The sequence below is a fragment of the Dicentrarchus labrax genome, unplaced genomic scaffold, assembly GCF_905237075.1.
Source record: "Dicentrarchus labrax unplaced genomic scaffold, dlabrax2021, whole genome shotgun sequence".
Taxonomy (NCBI): domain Eukaryota; kingdom Metazoa; phylum Chordata; class Actinopteri; family Moronidae; genus Dicentrarchus; species Dicentrarchus labrax.
This window is the reverse complement of record NW_026136724.1, coordinates 16,867,572-16,888,433: the sequence shown is the minus strand read 5'-3', so window position 1 is coordinate 16,888,433 and position 20,862 is coordinate 16,867,572. Positions and strand designations below refer to the sequence as shown.

At 40.1% G+C, this 20,862-nt stretch overlaps 2 protein-coding genes across 5 annotated transcripts in view; one reads left to right on the top strand and one right to left on the bottom strand.

Annotated features, from left to right (window-relative positions):
* The window catches only part of ptn (pleiotrophin), a 42,016-nt gene extending 40,670 nt beyond the window's left edge, over positions 1-1,346 (top strand). The window contains exon 5 of the mRNA XM_051392421.1: positions 480-1,346. Within this exon, the coding sequence (XP_051248381.1) occupies positions 480-535 (56 nt within the window). The 3' untranslated portion in view covers positions 536-1,346. The remainder of the gene's footprint in view (positions 1-479) is intronic.
* Positions 1,347-6,707: 5,361 nt separating this feature from the next.
* The window catches only part of chrm2a (cholinergic receptor, muscarinic 2a), a 66,289-nt gene continuing 52,134 nt past the window's right edge, over positions 6,708-20,862 (bottom strand). For all 4 annotated transcript variants that reach the window (XM_051392401.1, XM_051392403.1, XM_051392402.1 and 1 more), the window contains one exon: positions 6,708-10,333. In XM_051392401.1, the coding sequence (XP_051248361.1) occupies positions 8,784-10,292 (1,509 nt within the window). In that variant the 5' untranslated portion in view covers positions 10,293-10,333 and the 3' untranslated portion in view covers positions 6,708-8,783. The remainder of the gene's footprint in view (positions 10,334-20,862) is intronic.

Sequence of the window (20,862 nt, the reverse complement as noted above, 5' to 3'; positions counted from 1 at the left end):
TATAGACAAACATGCATATAGACAAGCAGACACGCATAAACAGCCCAGCTGATTGACAGTCCAACAAACAGCTAGCCAGGAGGTAGCTAGCCAAACTGCAGCAGGTTGTGCTCTCTTCTGGTTCACCAGAGCGGAGAGGCCCCAAAGCAGAAAGGGAAGCCATGGACTGTGGCTTCTGTCATGGCTGCCAGGTACCAATCCACTGTTGATAATGCGAGTTTTCATGGGGCATACACAACGCCACCAAATCAATTCCCAGGGGAGAGCGGGAGGAGGGACTGCAAGCAGTATCACGGCACTAAATCCGCACGCTGGCAAAAAAAAACTAATTAAAAAGTCATACGGGTGATTATTACAATCTGAAGCGGAGCATCTGTGCTCTTCATGGACACAATGGGATTTATGTATTTTCAAAACACCACCTCTGGCAGAGAAATTGTCTGAGTGAACACTTTTTTTTGTCTTTTCTGTTCTTGCAGATGCAAAGAAGCAAAAGAAGGAAGGCAAGAAGCGAGATCGCACCCAAATGGACTGATGAGGTTGTTTGTCCCAGGGAGGAAGGGAGAAGAGGGTGGAAAGACATCCATTGCCCTATTTCAACACGGTTCCTCTTTATATGTCCTGTAGGTTGACAGTAGGAGCCTATAGAGCTTTGACAACACAAGTGGAAATTTGACTTTTAGTGACAATATGTTTTACTTTTTCTTCTTTCTAGCACCTGATAAGAAACAACTTGTATGTTGCGATAGGAGACATAATACTCAGCGGTAGGGACAAATAATGAATATGGAAGAGATTTGTTTACTAGTGTTCTTACCTAATGATGTTATTTCTAGGATTATTTTCTTCAGAACAAATTGGATAGGATTTGTTTTACAGTTGCATAGCCTAACTCTAATTTGGAAAACTCTTCGGTCCATGCCTCGACTTAATGAAGCAGTCTGCTAAAAGTGAAGCTCTTCACTTAATTAATTAGTGGAAAAAACAAAAACACAAAAAAAGTTGTGCATTTGCAATTTTTTAAGTGACGCAAGTAAATGGTAATACTTTCCCCCATTTCTCTGTGCTATACAATATTCTACTTTTATTTCCAGTAAGAATAAACATAAGATAGTTCTTTCTGGAGGCTGCATGAAATACTCTACAAGTGTGCAAACTGTTACTGTTTTTAGTTTGTTTTCCTCCTGCTGCTCTGTTGTACCTCAATTTATACCCACTGATTTTTACTCTCCAGCTCTTGGCTGTAAAAAATTAAAGTCCTCACTATTGTAGTCATCAGTTGGAGTTAACATTCCCCTTGTTTCCCGTTACATTTCCAAAAATAAAAATGAATAAAAAAATAAAAAGGTAGAAAAGAGGTTTTCTTTTTCATCTTCTGCATCCAGTCCAGACAGTCAAAAACTAATTTTAAAACACATTTTGATATATTTTTATTTGAATTTCATTCTGAGAGAATATGGCACAATGTAACCACTTGATGCAGTTCATCTTACAGTATCGTAGGTGGCCCGTGATAGTAACACTCAGATTCATTGTCCAGAACAAATAATCAATCAAGAATGCATCAAAAAGGAAATCAATACCATTGTTACTGTACAGGAAGTATCATAGTGGGGGAGGGGGAAGAGAATAAATGAGGGATTCTTGGGGTGGGAAACATTCAAATAGTAGCTATTAAAGACGTGTATATACATTTCAAATGTACCACATCTGAATTACATATAATGTATTATCATATAGATATATACAATGCAAACAATAGACTGTTAAATTTATTTTTCCTATTGCAAGAGAAGCCACAAGCCACAGTGAGTGAATACACAATGAACATCTACGTACATAAGCAAATGAAAAATGAACACTTGTATGTACATTGAACACTTGCAGCAGGCTAATAATTTTATTTATTTTTTTCCTTTTTTTTGTTTGCTGATTTTGTTTTAAATCCACATTTTAAAATCTTTTAAAGTTAAAGCAACTCTTGAAGTTCCCATCGGGTCGAACTGCTGAACCCTCAACACTTTGCTTGCTCCACACAAAAATAAAATGAAATAAAATAAAAACACCTTTTCCCCAGGATGTTAAAATTGCAAAAGTTATAAAGTGTGTCCAGTAATATAGCAGACAACCTGCTTCTTCCCAAGGTGAGTGTGAAGCCTCATAAATTTACAGGTGAAATCAAAATGAAGCCCTTGCCTCTGGGCCTTTGGGTCACATTGAAACTAGCTTTTAGTATTTGTCCTCCAGGTTTCCAGGTTGGCTCTTTTTTTCCCCTCTCCGGCTGCAAAAGTCACTCTTGAAATTCCCTGGAACGCTTCTCTGAAGTTTCAAAGTTTTGGATCCAGTTGCTCATTTTCCAAGGCAGGAATCCAATTCTTCAAAAATCATGCCTCCAGAAATGCACAGATATTTATACTTTCTACTTTTATAATCATATTCTCTTTGAAACACTTCCATAATCCATAATATTTATATCATTACAGATTTTGAACAACATTTTTAATTTCAAAACAAAAAAGAAACTCTGGCTGTACACTGATCATACTCTTATTTGCAATACTACATTTGTACTTTGTACAATGATAAAAGAAATAGAAAATGTGATAGAAAATGTACAATATAATGTATGTATTCCAGTACCACACAAAGCTGTGTCTAAGTAAGGCTTTGGGAGCCTGTTGCTATTGAAAGACTGTTTAAAGAGGAAGGAGTGATGACAGAAAAATAGACAATCAAACTGTGTGCATCTTCCCTGATGTGTGCCATGATATTTTGTCCAATCTGATGTCTTCATGCTGAGGATGCCATTTAGAAAAAATAAAACACCGCACAGCAAGCTGCATGCACACACACACACACACACACACACACACACACACACACACACACACACACACACACACACACACACAAATGACAGCACTGATGTCAGTATAATGACAGACACACAGGGTTTGCACAGGAAAGCACAATTTCCCATATGACAAATGTGAATACACGCACACACACAGCCAACACACTCGTATAGGATGGAAAAATCAACCGAAATAGCCCGCTGTGCCTCGGGGATAGTACTGAAATATGTCACTGCTGTGACTGTGTACTGTACGTTTTTTGATAGATTATTTCAAAAGGCATTGAGATGATGATTTTAGATTGTTCGGTCCAAACTTTCATTGCCTCTGCAATCAGACCGTGGCTGTTAAGATGGAAATTATAGTAATGGGAGCTCAGAGCTGAGAAACACAATATCTTTGACAAAAAATAAAAAAAAAAGTTAATTTAGGAAGGCTGAATAACATGCTCTTTAGTGTGCATCACGCTGCAGCACCGTCTGCAACTTTCAGCACAGACGCGCTAAGGATACAACAGGGATTTTAGGATAAAAGAGCAATTTGTTTATGTCACTCTGGATAAGGCACTTGAAATTGCTCTGTACAATCTGGCGATATATTTTTTTCCCGATAAAATTCTCACAGCACAAGCTGCTGCGTTTTCACTTCTGCATGGATGCACAAGATCGTTGAGATTATTCTCAGCAACAGCCCCAAGAGAGAAGCCAGAGAAACCTTAAATTTGAAGTTGTCTCTGATAAACGTTACATGTCATATGTACTCCGTAAAAGGAGTTTAGCCCTTTGACATAAGCCGTATGAAAAGGAGCCCAACTAGCTCTGACGGCACACGATGATCTGTTGAATACAATAGAGACAATGTTTATTCTAGTCATATTAGATGGATGAACATCAGAATATATGACCTGTACATGAGCATGTATGCATTAGAATGGACTTATGGACATATTAAGGTCATAATAATCACAAAGCAAGAAATGGTGGATTCTGTTTGCACAACATGAGAATGAGATGCAATAAAAGCGAAGGAGGGCTGGTAAACAGCGCCATATCACACTGTGTGTTTACACCAGGCGGCAAGTTTCATCTGGGACAGTCAAATTCCTGCAGGAAAACCCTTGGCTGACCTGCCCAGAACGGCTGTGACTTCTCCAAACATGGTCCACATGCAGTGTGATCCTCTAGCTGTGGATTTTGTCACTGACAAACCCCCCCCGCCCCAAACATCCTCCCCACTTCCTCCCCTTCTCTCAACCCCCCTCCCAGGAACCATGACTACAAAGGCAAGCTTATCTGTTTTATATGTACAAAGTGTACACCTTAGGGGCTATCAGACTCCTTTCTGCCTCACATGCATGACAGCCGTTCTCTTTCACTGTCACCCAACAACGCTCTCTTGTTCTATCACAAGCCCACGTTCTCTCACATCATCCACTTCCCCCATTTCACTTTCCAAAACAAAAGACAACGCCTGATACAAGAACGTTGTTTTGTTCTCGTTTGCTCAACAACTTGGCAACAGGAGCGGGGGGGAGTGAAAGGGTTTATGAGAACTTTGCTCCTGATGTTTAGAGTGCTTGGCGTGGAGATAACCACAGTAAGCACTTTCAGATGCATCTCAACCCTTTTCCCGCTCCAGGAGGTGGTAAACTGACATCACCTTCCATCAAACACCCAAGCAGCTGCTCAAACTGGGACCCCTGGACCTCCACTTGAGCTGTGAGCCACTTACTCTCCTGCTGGTATCACTCAAACGACAGCTTAGCAAAGATTAATCAGATATTCTAGAAGGCTCTTTACCCACCACTGAGATGTGTGACAGATGTCAGACAGACATGGCTCGACTTATCACTGTGACGGATGGTTGGATGTTGAACTTGGATGGATGCCTCAGTTGAAACTGCTTGGATAGATCGACACTGACCATCTATGTATGTGCAGCAGTGAGGGAAAGTGCATTTACTGAAATACTATACTGTAGTAAAAATTTTAAGGGCCTTGGACATAAAGTTTTTTTTTTTTTCTGTTACTTTATACTTCTACACTGCACATTTGAGAGGGGAATAATGTACTTTTTACTCAGTCTGACAGCTGTAGTTACTTCTTAGATAGTTCCTGGATTTTCCATATAACACATGATCAGGTATTAAAATGATGCACTTATCTATGCAATATTAAATGCTGCTTTCGTATAGAATTATGCATTGGTAATAAAAGTACAATGATAAGATTGTATATTCTCCATAAAGAGTGTATTGATTTTTGATATTTTGATAATACTTATGTACCTCAATGTACTGTCTTTAAATGTCTTGTTATGTCCAACCAACAGTCAGAAACTGAAATATATTCATTTTACATTACATTAAACAGAGAAAAGGAACAGAAATTCCTATTTGAGTAGCTGGAATCAATACATTTGAAATAAAAGTGGGTTTTTTTTTTAATAACTAATAAGAAAATTGTTGCTGACCAACTGATTATTTAACAAATTGTTTTAGGTCTACACTTTTGTAAGGCTGTGGGACTCACAAGAGACTTACATTAAGTAAGACTTACACTTGCTTATTGTCACACTACAAAAATCCTACATAATGCAACTAAATAGTGCCATTCGAAAGTATGATCAAATCAAGTTAACTGATCAAACGTCCACACAGATATAATCAGACATACTAGCTGAGTTCTTGACTGTTAAACAGGTTTATTTCATAAAGAAAGATTTGAAATCAGATTTTCAGGTCAAGCTTTGTTGGACTTGACAAAGGTCCTTCAGAGTTACAGACCATGTGAATAGTAAATTTAAATAGTCAAATCAGTAGTAAAAAGTTCAAATTTCTTGTAATAGAGTAATTTTAAATTGTGATACTGCAACTTTTATTTGAGTAAGGGAGAGATGCATCCAGAGCTTCTGGTATTTTAACATTTAAGATTGCGCTGTAGGTTGCCAGAAAAATGGAAAAGTTAAACCAACTAAAATTTAAATGCAAGTGCAAGAATGTTTATCCTGCACTGGCTCTGCACATATAGCAGCTTTACAGTGTGATAGCAGGAAGGGAGGCTTGAATGAGTGAAAGAGAAAGCGAAAAAGATAATTAACGATAGAGCAAGCTAATGAATGTACATGTGATATTTACATTACATTCATGACCTCATATATGAGGTAGAGACTATAACAGGATCAGGGCTGAGTGGAGCACTAAGTGGGGCATGGGCGCGTAGCATGCAAGCACAAGCTGAGCGTGTAATGGGCAATCTTTAATCTCAAATGTAGGTGTTCCACATCGTCCCATAATCTGATCAGCCTCATGGTGAGTTTTCGTTATAGGATCTGTCCCAGATCTTTCTTTAAAGGAGACAGCCTTGAGGAGCTATTCGGTGCAGGCGTAATTCTGTGCAAAGCCCCCCTACCAGCCACTGTGGCAGCCTCCTGATGGCAGATTCTCATGCATATTCATCACTCCTACTGGTGAGCATACATTAATGTAACTGAAAATTGTCTAATAGGTTGAAATGATGGATGACATGCATGAATACACAGAACATGTCTTACAGTAAATTGATATTTTCTCATTTCTTTTATAATTAAAATGAGCGCAACTATTTATTACTTTTAATTTAAGAATAGAACGATTACATAGAATTAATTAACTCGCTTGTTAATTTTCAAAATGAAAAAGGAGATGGGTTACAAAAACAATGTACAATAAAGACGTGGAAATAGCCCTTATTTAAATCACAATTTCGCAACTTGTGATCAGAAATAAACTCCACTCTTGGAGCAAACACACACCTCACACAAGAGCACCCCCCAACGCACACACACACACACACACACACACACACACACACACACACACACACACACACACACACACACACACACACACACACACACACACACACACACACGCAGACACACACCCAACCAGGCCTTCACAATCATCATCAGTACAATGTGGTACAGTACATGCTGTGACATCAATCCACTAATCAACAGGATTAAATGACGTCTCTCACTCATCCACACACAGCAAAAGAAACAAAAAACCCCACAACACATTGCCTTCCCACAGACAGTAATAAGCACAGCTCTGAGCTCCACCTGATTCACTCACAGAGTAGGAAGGTTCCTACAGTAGCAGTGAACTTCACAGCAGACATAAAAATCTTAATAACCACAATAAAATATACATCGGACATCCTGTCAGCAGATGTGTAAAAACTGACATGATGTGATATAAACGGTGGGCGGATCAAAGAGTGCAACTGAACAATCTCATGCCACAAATTTTTCTTGTTTTGTTTTGTAAAAATTAAATAGTGAAACGACAAGTTGTGGTTTTACTGGGGTTATGTGAGGGACTATTTCTTGGCCGGGTGCAGTGGCTTCCTCAAAGTGACGACAAGACTTCAGGAAACTTCCCCGCAGAAAAAAAATTGTCCTTCACATAAACCTTGTCAAACCACAACTTGACATTTTCGTACTTTGGTTTTTGTATGCATGAAACAAATTGGATATATCAGTGGTGTTCTGCCTGTTCATGCTCTTTAAGCTAATTGTATTCTGGCTTCAGCTTTATATCTACAGACACGAGTGATCTCAATTTTCTCACACTTTATTTTTATTTGTGTTTTAGTTACATATCAGAGTCGGGGTTCTAGCAGGATCACAGATTCATCTAATTGGTCCAAATCTGTAGTTGTCTCCATCTGTTAGATACTTATTTTTCTATTTCATGCTACAACAGGGGTTAACATCCTGTAAAGACTTGGTTCATGGAAATTATAAAAAATAATCTTGTTGGAGAGTAGTTCTAATGAAAAACTTGTTAGTTACTGTGTAACCAGGAATATATGCTGCTGTTGAATATTTTAAATGTCATTTTCCAGTGCTATAAGCATATGCTAAATTGTGTTTAACTCATTATTGTTGGGTGAAGGCCAAAATTTGGATACATTTATTTTAATACCTGGCCAAATATAAGCAACCTAACCAGCTGCATGGTGAAACACCACCTGTAGAGGTAAGTAAGAATGTTTTTGTAATTTGGCTGAACCGACCCTTTAAGTTTGAAGTTATTTCCAGCCACCAGCTGGCAAGTTGACAAGTGCAGCGTTAATATATTTATCTATCTATTATGTATTAATGGCAACTCATTCCCACAGGGGCTCATTGGTAGATAGGATAGCTTCCAGCCCTGATGTGACCATGTTTATGGCAATCTACACAGGCTGCCCCACTTTATTCTACATGTTGCTGGTTGGAAGTGCCATGATGAGGATCACAGACAGATAGAAAGAAGGCAGGCAGAGGGGTACGCATGGGTGTGCACACATACTCCGAGCCAGCACACACCCACGTGCACTCACACAAATATTGAGTATACACTGATATGTACAGTTATCTACAGGAATCTTCACTGAACTTCAAACTTCTGAGGTTTGTAAATTCAGTCAGCCCTATTTTCCCATTTTGAAGTTTTCTTGTGTTTTCGTACAGCGCAGATCTTCCTCCGCTCTTGATCTTGTTTCATTTTTTATCAGCTCAGTGTCACTCCCAAGTGCTCCCTGCCTTACACACCCTTATTTTTTTGAGCTTACATCTCTGAATAAAACTGAATTTTTCACAACCTTCCTCATCTGTGCTGCTTCTGCACAACACAACTCAACGCAACTGGCATCAGTTGAATTTGTGTAAAGTGCTACAACCGGTTATTGAGAGAGAAATTTAACAAACACATGATCAAATGAAATGAAGTAATTTCAAATGTACTCTTGCACTCTTTATCATTCTCACTAATCTTTCATACGCGCACACACACACACACACACACACACACACACACACACACACACATACACACACACAATGGATGGCACACACAGGCAACTCAAACTTCAGCTTTTTCTTCTAAGTGGCCCATATTTATCTGGCTGACCTACTATTTTTATACTGGCAGAGGAGAAGATGTTTGAATGTCTTTTTAAATGTGACATTGCACAGAGCGTAGCAGGCGGGGTTGATGGTACTGTTGATGTAGCACAGCCAGTAGCCAATAGTCCACACTGTGTTGGGGATGCAGCTGGAGCAGAAGGTGTTAATAAGCACCATCACATTATAAGGAGTCCAGGTGGCTACAAAAGCTACCAGGATGGCCATTATTGTGCGAGTAACTTTTTTCTCCCGTGATGGCGCCGCTTTCTTCTTCTTAATGGGTGGTTGCTTTGTCATCTTCACAATCTTCCGTGCAACGTGATTCTGCCGCTCTGTGGCTGGGACGATCTCAACGGTGGCGTTGGACGGTGTGTAGCAGTCACCCTTGGGTGATTTAGTCTTGATCTTGATGCAGGTTAGCTTGGAGCCTCCTGCCTTGGCTCGCTGACGAGGGAGTGGCTGGCTTGTCTCCACGCTGGAGTTAATGGCAGTGGGTGCAGTCTCCTCGTCCTTCTGATTGGACGCAGCCACACTGCCTGATGTTGAATCATTGGAGCTCTCCTTCTCTTCTCCAGGAGTGCAGTTCTCCTTTGCAACGTCGTCACCTTCGGTTTCTCCCTCAGCAGTGGTTGAGGAAGGTCCTTTCCCATTTTGCAGTTTTCCATCATGCTGGTTAGCTCCATCCTCAGCATTCTGGCTCTGGGAACATCCTGTCTCTTCCCCTGGTACGTTGTTATTGTTGGGTTTTGGTGTGTTGTTCCTCGTCTGGGCAGGCGACAAGGGCTCTGGATTGGCTCTTGATGGTTTGCGGTTATCCTTCTTCACACGGCTCTTGCTCGCTCTGGAGATCTGCCAGTAGAGCTGAATCATGATGATGACAGGCAGGTAAAAGGCGGCGATGGCAGTGCCAAACGTGACTGCGGCATTAGAGAAGAACTGGATGTAGCATTCCTTCTCAGGCACTGTCCGCCCACCAACAATGAACTGCCAGAAGAGAATGGCTGGTGCCCAGAGGATGAAAGAGAGGACCCAGGCTGCGGCAATCATCATTCCTGCCATCTTGGTGGTCCTTTTGACAGGGTAGCTGAGAGGCTTGGTGACACAGAAATATCTGTCAAAGCTTATGATGAGAAGATTCATGACAGATGCATTGCTGACAACATAGTCCAAGGCTAACCACAGGTCACACACCACCGGCCCCAGGGGCCAGTACCCGATTACTATGTAGACTGTGTACAAGTTCATAGAACACAGTCCAATAATTAGGTCAGCACATGCAAGGCTGAATAAAAAATAGTTGTTGACAGTCTGCAAGTTCCGATTAACTTTGATGGAAAGCATGACCAGGATATTTCCAATAACTGTAACCAAACTGAGGGAACCGGCCACCAACACGATGAACACCACCTCCACAGTCTTGTAGGCGCTTTCGCTCTTTTTCACAGCTTCTGTGTCATTGCCTTCAGAGGCATTCCAGTAGGTCAAATTGAAAACATCCATGGCATTTGGTCTTTTGTTGCCACCTCCTACTCAGATGGAACCTACAAAAGAGAACAAGAGAGAAGAGAAGATTTGTAAAGAGGTGCAAAAGATGACTGTGTCAGCTTCAGCTTTTTAGTCATTTGAAGACTTTTGAATGGCGTATATATAGGTTCATGGGCAAAGCACAGTTATATTGTACTCTTAAGTTTTACTCATACTTCACCTCTTTCTTAGCTCAGAAAGAACTCTCAAACTGCCCTCTTCAACTGAGCATAGAAGTCAAGTATTAAGGCAAATACATTTAAGAGAAAGAATCCCACAAAATTCAACTAATCTAAAAACTACGACGGAGTATTGGGGCCAGAGTAAGAGAAAAAAATATTTAATTTTTTGGGGGAAATTACGAGAATAAAGTCATAATATTAGGTCTACGAGAATAAAGTCGTAATATTATGAGAATAAAGTTGTAATAATACAAGAAAAAAGCTCTGATAGAGTTACCAAGATCTGACGTGACCAGCTCAACTAAACAGCAGTCTCAACCTGAGTCCAGCAGCCGCTGTTTGTCTCAGTCGTACTGTCAGCAGGTAAGCTAACGTATTGATAATTTTGCCGTTAAACAGTTTTGCTGGCTGAGCCAAAAGGCTGACTCATAAAATTACTACTTTATTTTCGTAATATTACGACTGTTTTCTCATAATATTATTACTTTTTTCTCTGAATATTACGACTTTATTCTTGTAATGTTATGACTTTATTCTCGTAGACCTAATATTACGACTTTATTCTCGTAATATTACGACTTTATTCTCGTTATGTTACGACTTTATTCTCGTTATGTTACGACTTTTTTCTCGTAATGTTACGACTTTTTTCTCGTAATGTTACGACTTTTTTCTCGTAATGTTACGACTTTATTCTCGTAGACCTAATATTATGACTTTATTCTCGTAATATTACGACTTTATTCTCGTAATGTTACGACTTTTTTCTCGTAATGTTACGACTTTATTCTTGTAGACCTAATATTATGACTTTATTCTCGTAATATTATGACTTTATTCTCGTAATTTCCCAAAACAAAACTCCGTCGTAAAAAACCACGAACCGTGAAAAAGAAATTATATAAATCAAAATACTAAATTACTGTGGAAAATTGGCAGCACTGTAACATTAAACATGCATTTATTTATTAATTTCAGTCACATTCAGTATAAATATATTCAATATGCTGGAAAAGATGCAATGCCATCTTTTAACGTGTAATGGACTGAGGGGAGAGTAATGATGATCCACTGTTAGATTATAAAATATAAATATACATGTCTCTATAATCCATCCGTATGAGTGACCTTTTCTGTGTTACAGCTTTTAGCTTGTCTAAAAGCCATTCATCAAAACAGTGACAGTTTTGGCTGAACACCAATTAAATAGGTAATTAGAAGCACAGATATCTGGCACAGATATTTTTCATAATCAGTGCGTAAATAACATCTCCCAATTAGACACCTGCTTCATTATTGAGAAAAGAGGGGGAAAAAAGGCACTAAAAGGGACTGCACAATTTAAATGCACATGAATGGCTGATGAAAAATGAGATGTGTGGAAATGAGGCAACAAGTCAAATGAGGATATCACAATGATGACAAGCCTGAGCATGGTGGCGCAAGGTTTAGTATCAAGCACAATTAATTTCAGCCTAACCAGTGGAAGAAAGAGGTTGTTTACTCACTGGACAACTGAGTTTAATAAATGTATGAAAGTGTTTCCACTACCTCTGAATTGAATCTGACAGTTATTTTCACCATGTGGAAATCCTGGTGATTGTCTTTTCAAAGCATCTGTCAACTTCATATTTATTTTTTCACAGAGAGTTTTCAAAGCTGTTTTTTCTAGGCTTTTCTCTGCCTACCCACTTTGATGGATACATTTCTGACCACACAATTTTGACTATGAATTACTAATGGCTTGACTTAATGTTTATTTGTTCTGTCTTCTGAATTTCTTCCCCAAACCCTATATTTGCAATACGTCAATATAATAGTTATTTAAACAATGTTAGCACGTACATCCTTAAAAAGGAGAGGGACGTGTAATTATACACCACACACACAGTATATATTATCAAGAGTTCAATAAAAACTTTAAAAGGAATTATTGACCAAATTGGCACTGACATTTTATCTTCAAAGGTCCATTTTCAGCTTGCACTGAAAAATTCTCTTCATACAGCACTATAAAATTCTTTTGATCTGCAAGTGACCCACTAGTTCTCGCTTTTAACCTTAAACACTTGCCTGTTGTAGACCTCGCTTTGATTTATACACTGCTCAGTTCAGTGTTTCACAGGCCTTTGATATTAGGAGTAATGTGGTTTGTCTGCTCTGTGTCTAGAGCGGGGTCACAACACTTGGAGCTCTTTCGTGTGCTGCGGGTCAGATTTCATGGCACAATTGGTAGTTATCACTTCTCAGTTTGACATAAATATCATCAGGCTGGAGAAGTTCCAAGCTGCTTTTTTTGTGTGGAAAAGAACTAATCAAACTTTATCCAGCCTGCGGTATTCAGCCTGTAAATCAAATACTTTTTGAAAGTACCAATCTGTTGTTACTTAAAAGAACGATCAATATGCTGTCCAATAAGTTTCTTGACATTAAAGCGGATACAAATCGAAGGCAATCTGACTAAAACCCACTACAAAAACCACATACATTTATCATCGTTCAGACAGCATCTGGAATCAATCATCTGTTTAATCACAGAAGATAGAATCAAATATTCTCTTCAGTTCAGAGAGATTAATGCTAAATTTGAACGACATACTGCAAATAAATCGTACTTATTTGCATGCAACATGCACCTGTGAAGATATTTTTCTTTTCTTTTTTTAACTTAGATCTCTATCAACATGCTATGTATAAACCACTCACTTGATTCGCACATAATGGTGACAATAGCTTTGTCATTGACCATCTGATGAAGTAAAACAATGTGAAACTGACTGAAGTGTTTTGGGTGACGCACTACAGCAGCTGTCTTGTCCAAGATTTTGCCATTTCAGCTTATGGTCTTTAACAGTTGAGCACAGTTGCTGAGTAACTAGTGAACATTCACTTATCTGTTGTGCCAGAAATCCCTAATCATTGCATTAGGCATGGAGCTAAGCTGGACTAATCCCCATAAAATGTTTAAGTCCACCGATTTATATTCAAAAACACCAACAATACAAATGGGACACACTTGTGGCTCGCTCGAGACAAGTGGATTAGAGAAATAAAGTGGATCAGTATAGATGGTCATAGCACAGTGGAGACAGTTAACTCCCCTAGCTGCTCTTTGTCCACCTCCAGCTGCCATAAGCCTCGTCCCACACCTGAAATCTCTGCCACAACACAGCAAAAGCTGTGCCCCAGCTAGAGTCAACTAAAGACGCACAAATCCGTTTCAGCTCCATGTTGACAGCCATGGTTTTCTGAAAAGGTCTCAGGGGAGCCTAGACTTTGTTTTAAAGCTTACGTCCACATATTGTGAGTCATGTTAGCATCAACCTATTGCGAAAAGACACTTCTGCTCCAAGGAAAGCCTGTGTTGTGCTTTATTTTACCCATCAGGCTGCTGTTTTACAGTTTTACCACTTTTTTTTCAATTGCAATAAAGTTGTCTTGAAGAGAAGAAAGACATCTTTGCTTCAGTGTTGACTGGTAGAAATGCTGGCATCCCAGCCCGCTGAGCATGAGTGCAGTTGCCATCACCTGGGGAGAGCAGCAGTGGCACTCTTAGCATAGCCATCAATCATAGAGCTTACCTGCATGTCTCAGTACTACTGCAGTCAGCGCCAGTGCATCTGACGGAGCAATCAGGACATGACTGACACATCCATCATTATCCTAAGAGAGATGAATATTCAGATTTTCGTTTATCTCATCACACTTCTTAATGAATTATCACTCTTGCTATACTTGAAGTAAAATATAAGAAAGGCTTGGCGTCATGGTTTATCTTTGCCATCCTTATACTTTTGCTCTGAGTAAATGTGTGTCAATGGATTCCACAATCCTAAATTTTCACTTTTTGTTTAGTGTATTAGAAAAAAAGTGATTCAAGTCAGCTACTGCCATGGGAGGACATGAATAAATGAGCTTGAGTATTGTTCTGTGTTCAGACTTAGGTATTCTGGAGCTTGCTCACTAGAGCTGAAAATTGCTTATGCCCTCTGGGAAGCAGAAAGGGCCAACCTCACCCGTTTTCCACAACTGTCTTTTGTAGTGGACTCCAGGATGGTTAAATCATAACTGCGTAAATCCAAATAACTGTGATGACTTAAGAAACAATCATTGCATTGACAATATCTGCTTTGCCTCATATTTGAAGCTAAATAACTACTTACGCAGGTCACTGGTTTTGTCAGGGACAGACAACAGGTGTGGGCTTTCTGTTGATGTAGCTTCAAGCATAAAAAACATTTTTTTCCAAATGTGGCAGCTGCGGAGCTGCTCTTGAACCGATGCATTCGGCTGCCTCCCTAGTGTCCAGATTCCCATTCCCCATCTCTGAGCACTGATCCAAGGTAAAGCCCAGGGCACTTGCCCCCTGCTTTCAATGATTACATGCATTTTCATTGCTGGCCCTCTCCATGGGAGCATACAGGGTTAGGCCTTCGTTTACTTGCTGTTTGCAGAGAAGCATGACTGGAATGCAAAAGCTATCATTGCTGCAGTACAGCTTCCCCACAGGGGGTGCAGATCCATTCAGCACTCCTCCCAATGGTATTACAGTTAATGGATATAAACAAGTTTTTAAAAAGAAAAAAGAAAGAGACACTACTTCACTTGCTCATCCAAAGCTCAAGGCTTACCTATTGTAGACAACAAAGCATGCAGTCAGTTTTCTGGCAAATGTTAAGAGGTGTAATATGACGATGTGGAAGGTTTGAAATGGTTTATATTAATGACGTATGGTAAACACAAAGTGGAAGTCTTTCTTTTCACCAAGACAATCTCCTAAATCGTTTTGGACTCTACTGTGAGGTTAAGTTCCAGCTAAGGTAAATATTGGTTTGTTTTATACCAAGTGTGTGCAAACTACTCTGCAGTAGGGCTGTCATTCAGACAGGAAAATTGACAAAGCACTGAGATACACACAGATGTATACAAATATTTGAAGAAATGTTTAGCAGGAAATGAAAAAGGTCCTGATAACCATCAAATCAACACACTATCTCACTCTTCTGATGAAACATGGCTGCAAAACAATTTGAATCTTGAGCTGGTGAAGTATAATTACAAATCTGCATTCATTTCCTTGAGTTCTTTCCACTATCTCAGGGGTATCAGACTGTTTGGGATGGGTTTTGACAGATGCCTGTAGAGTTACAGTGTAAATATTTGTACAGAGAATGATCAAAACCATTTATCCATCCATTTTCAGCCATTTATTTGGATACTGGATCATGATGGCAGCTAAGCATCGTCCTCACCCAGCCACAATCTTCAGCTCTACCTGGGTAATCTTGGGGTGCCCCTGCCCAGAAAAGTGATGCAATTCTCGACCTGTGAGGAGACCCAGGGGGATACCACCATAGGGAATACCCTGCCTGGAGCCAATCAGGTCAGAGCAACTGGCTCCTTTCTACTTAAGGAGCAGGGGTTCTACTTAAAGCTCCCTTTGGATACGTGAGCTTTTCACCCTGTCCGTCTAGGTCCTTACAGGTGAGCCAAGACACCCTCTGAATGCCAAGAAAGTAGATAATCTGATAAATCAGAGCTCAACTCTGAACCACAGCAGTCCATTATGATGCCTGCAACTGCCTGTCAATCTCATGCTCTCTTACCCTCAGGGACAAGTTATGCTAGAAAAGAAGTGGTTTGTACGACATATTGTGTGACAACATAAGAAAAGAGAAGTTTATGCTCTGAACACTCGAAGGCAGGGTGAAACACCAGTCGTCATTGAGAGGGCCAAAACGCAATAATCATTTAAATATGGGGATAGCGGTACTAATTTACAGTCTCTCCTGGTATTCAAAGTGTTGCACTCACTTGAGAGAAATGTAAAATAAGAAATTATGTAAAAATGAAAAAAGAGCTTGAGTAAGAAAATCAAACGCTGCTTACTTTCTCACATTTGCAGATATGGCACTCTATTAAGTGGGCGTGAATGTTACAAAATTTGTCTGTAGCAGTTAGAGAATGGTCAGGGGAGGTGATTCAGAAGCTCTTCGACCATCCAACAAGCTCTACTGACAAAGTATACTGGTGCCTTTACTCATGAAGGAGATCCCAACATACTTGATTTCCTTCGCCTAAAGCAGCAAGTTCCACCAACGCATCAGACTCTGAGATAACAAACCTCACCCCAACTGCTTTACACTTGGCTGCACACCTGTCCCTGAATGTCACAGACAGACATCATCAGCAAAAAAAATAGACATGAAATCCTAAGGCCATCAAATTCGATACTCTATACACAGATGGGTAGCAAAAGACAGCCCCCAGAGCCCCAAACCAGAAGAGAATGCACTTACCAAGAACACATACATAGTTCCCACTGCAGTTATACAAGGACCGAATGCTCATAGCAATGGCCTGCATGCCATATTCTCAGCTCCACAACACAGTGGATCTCAGTTGGGTTCTTGTGAGCATCTCAACATTTGGCTGGTGCTTCTCACCATTGGCAGCCCTGGTCCAGGTATTGTTTCCAGAGCATGTGCTGTGCATGGAGCCCAACTACATCTAGTTGTTGGCCTGCCACATAAGCTTGCATCCAGTCCTAACCCCAGGAGGGTTTTTCCTGGTTTTCCAGTTCTGTGTGAAGTTAGTTCCCATTAAATCACTCCTAATCTTGTCCCTCACTTGAGTCTAATTTCTCTTGGAGACCCCACCAGGAGCTTTTGCCCCCCCTGACAACTCCCAGGGTCACAGGGGCACAAAACCTCTCCAACGATAAGACTGCCATTCATGGATAGTGTATCAAAAGCTTACTGAATAACTTGACAATGGCCTCTCCTTAGAAGTTAGACAATGGCATTATGCACGAGAGGATATAATTACAGGGAAAACCTCTTCTTTGCAGGTGTGACAAAGCCTCTCAAACCCAGACCTCTCTTGCAGTGCTTGTGTTAAGTGGACATGAAGCAAGAGACGTTAATGGAGAGTTAACGAGCAGGAAATGGCATTCAAGCGGGTGGAAAAACAAGCTGTGATAATCTGCAAACAGTCCACTACCCAGAGATTCCCCAGAGAACCTGTAGGTGGCCATGTGTCACTGTGCGCCAAGTGAGAGGAAAGATATCAAAATGTACTCTGGAGAATTTGCGTGACTTTGTGTGTGCACCTATTATGATTAATACAGCGAAGGGGTTTATGAATACAGGTCTTGGTCAGAGTCTTCTCCATCTTCTGTTTCAGTTCTAATGTGGTCAACCAAATCAACACCAAGTGACTGCTCCACTCCCTCGTTATTTCTGTTGATGAATAGTCTTGAGACTTGACAGCAAGAGGCTCATAATTCTTTCACTCTGACCTTTAGATGCCACTTCGCAGAAATTATATTCATACTGATTTACCGCAAATTATCTTCAGCATTGCAGGAATGTCAGTTTAAGGTGCCCTCTATCCAGCTACTCCCCTCCCTACCACTTCAGAGAATGCTCAGAGATCAGCCTATTGATATTCCAGCTACTTTTCTATGGCAGCTTCCACACCATCTGTGAAAAATGACAGTGTCACATACGACCTCTGCTGTTCTGCCAGGCAGCCCAGCCAATGACTCCAATTCACCGTAAGCTGCCACATTAAACCCAAAAATCTGTTAGATACAAATTCTGAAGATAAAATTACTGGAAGCATTTTTAAGCCTTCTGCTGAGCATAGATTAAAATAGCCTACAAGAGCCAAGTCAATGTATTCTGAACAGATGCAGGTCAATGGAAAGATCTTTTATAGTTCTAACCACAGTTGACAGTTCAGAAACCACACTGTCTAGAAAATATCACAACCCTTCTGGGATGCAAAAACACTGGAGCTTAGCCAGTAATGAATGAAAAAAGTCCTCAAGCAAACTGGGAAGGTAAGGGAGACGAGTCAATTTTCTCCTGTCATATGGAAAAACCCTGCAGCAGCTAAGACTTGACAAACACCGTCACGCTACCTACTCCAAGCCTCGCTATCTCGCCTCTCACTTCACATTAAACATTTTATTTCATACAAATAATTTATCCACAACTGAAAAACCCTGTACCGTGTATCCTCTGTTGATTTGGCTTTAATTAGCAGATTTCTGATTTCTATTTCTAATCATAATTGCTTCTCAAGAGTAAAATCAGTGGTATGAGCTGCTACCCCACCTAGTACAATTTCATTAGTCTGAACCTCAATGGAGAGTTTTAGTGTCTTATTATAGTTTAAGTAACATCAGCTGTATTTTCCATATCAGCATAAATATCTATATCTACTATTAACAGCAACCTTGATCTAAAAGTACCCTCATCACTATCTGCTCTAAAAAAAACACAATGTTAGCTAAACCCTAATGCAGATGTTAGCCTCTTCTCCTTTTTCCTTAATTGTCCCAGGTGTCTCTGTTGGCTGCGTACATGACAAACAGTTTTCACAGGGCAGCAAGGACATTTGCAGCAGCCCTAAAACAAGCTATAATCAACAGACAGACATATCAAGTAACATCTGGCATTCAAGCCAGTTCTCTGGTGAAATGCAGCAACAGACAGTTATGAAAGACTAATGCTATAGATGGAATAATATATACATAGGCAGTGATATAATACTGTGCATGAAAAAATCCTTTGAGCCTGAATAAGTATTGACATTCTCATTTCTTCGTCCATAAAAATATGCCCATTTTTGATTATGTAATCTGTGTCTCATGTGGGCAAAAATAGAACATCAGTGATTGTTCTTGCAGACCTGCTGCATTTCAGGATCTGATTCAGATAAATCCAAGGAAATGGAGCCACTGCTAAGCTTTGCTCGACCAGGGACACTATCATGTACTAAATTATATGGGGCAATATGGTGTCTTACCCTTTTGTTGCTATCAGTTGAGAGCATTTCCCAAGTAATGTGCACTGCCATTAGTAAGACAGTATAGCCTGTTTCTTTTTTTATATTGCCTCTGGGACTCCCCTGCTGTCCCCTCATACTATGCATGGCAATGAGCTGGCCTGCTAGTCTCTCATGGCAGTTGCTTGCTCATTACTGATTTCACATAGAGCATAGACATGGATGCACTCTCCATCAAGTCACTGCATCTATGTAGTGGCTCAGTAATCGCCTCACGCAGGTGAAGCAGAGCCATGCTGGTGCTGCTCTGGGGCTTCCTCTCCCAGGCTTTGTTCAATTAAACCCTGCTCTTAGCTGCCACCACAGAACAAGTGTATAGTCACATTACCAAGTATGGAAATTTAGAGGAAAGGAATGGGTAAGTGTTACAGAAATATAGATACTTCAATGTTGATTTGTTGAAGAGTTTGAGACAGCACGACTAAGAGGAGTAAAAATAAAATATGAGGCAGCGTCTGCTGGAAACAAATGGAAAGGTCACCTTCTATTAATGTGGTGCAACGTTGCCTTTGAATAATGAGATCGTGTTATGCAAGTGAGCTCTCAGACTTTGTACAGTGAGTGGTTCTGATCGTGCCACCGGCTCTCAGTGTAGACTGACTTTATGACCAGACATTTTAACTCAGGCCGATGAGCAATTATAACTCACCCTTTGACTGGAGTGTGCTCAGTGGGAAGAACATAAGCCTGTTAATGTCACTCTCAATGTGACACTCTTAAAGGTTTAACTGCTTCTCAAAAGGTGTCGAGCACATATTTAGTATTCAATAGTTGAGGAAAAGTCATGTGATGTTACACACACCCGGGCTGTAGTACTTCTAGTCTCATTACGGTCTCGGGTCTCATCTCAAGAGCACTTTTTTGATTTATCCACTACTGGGAGTTGACTTTACTTTTTACCTCCCTATTGAAAATTTGAAAAAAAGGCATTTATTGATGACAAGAATGAAAGTTTCACCTTTAGAAATCCATTTAAAGCCACTGTATGCACAATTTCTATGTTTGATTGATGTAATCAACCTCTTTCAAACTATACTGGTGTTGCAGTCTGTTGCTTTCAGCCCATTATTCTCTGTTTCCCTGAACTAGATTTGTTGGGGGCAAGGGGGGCAGTAGCATGCATTCAAGTGTCTATTTTGATATGGTCAAAACAGGAAATTCTTAAATTCTGTATGTACTATTATGTATTTACTCAAACCTTTTCTTTTGATTTTCTGAGTAATGTTGCTGCATTTAAAAGGACTATGTAGGTCTCATTTTTCAATACAACTGATTGTCTCTGCTATTTGTCTTTACTTGGGCTCTTCCCTATTTGATCTTGACTGAAACCTAACTGGACTTGGAACTTCTACAAATTATACAATATAAAATGCTTATTACATTTTCATCTTGGGGAGATGATGGGTGCCTCTGCCATATCCCTGAGCATGATGGTGCTCTTTTGCTCTCTCACTCTGAATCAGCATGCCTGTCTAAGCACTCTTAATCGCTCTGCCAGCAGAGCTGTC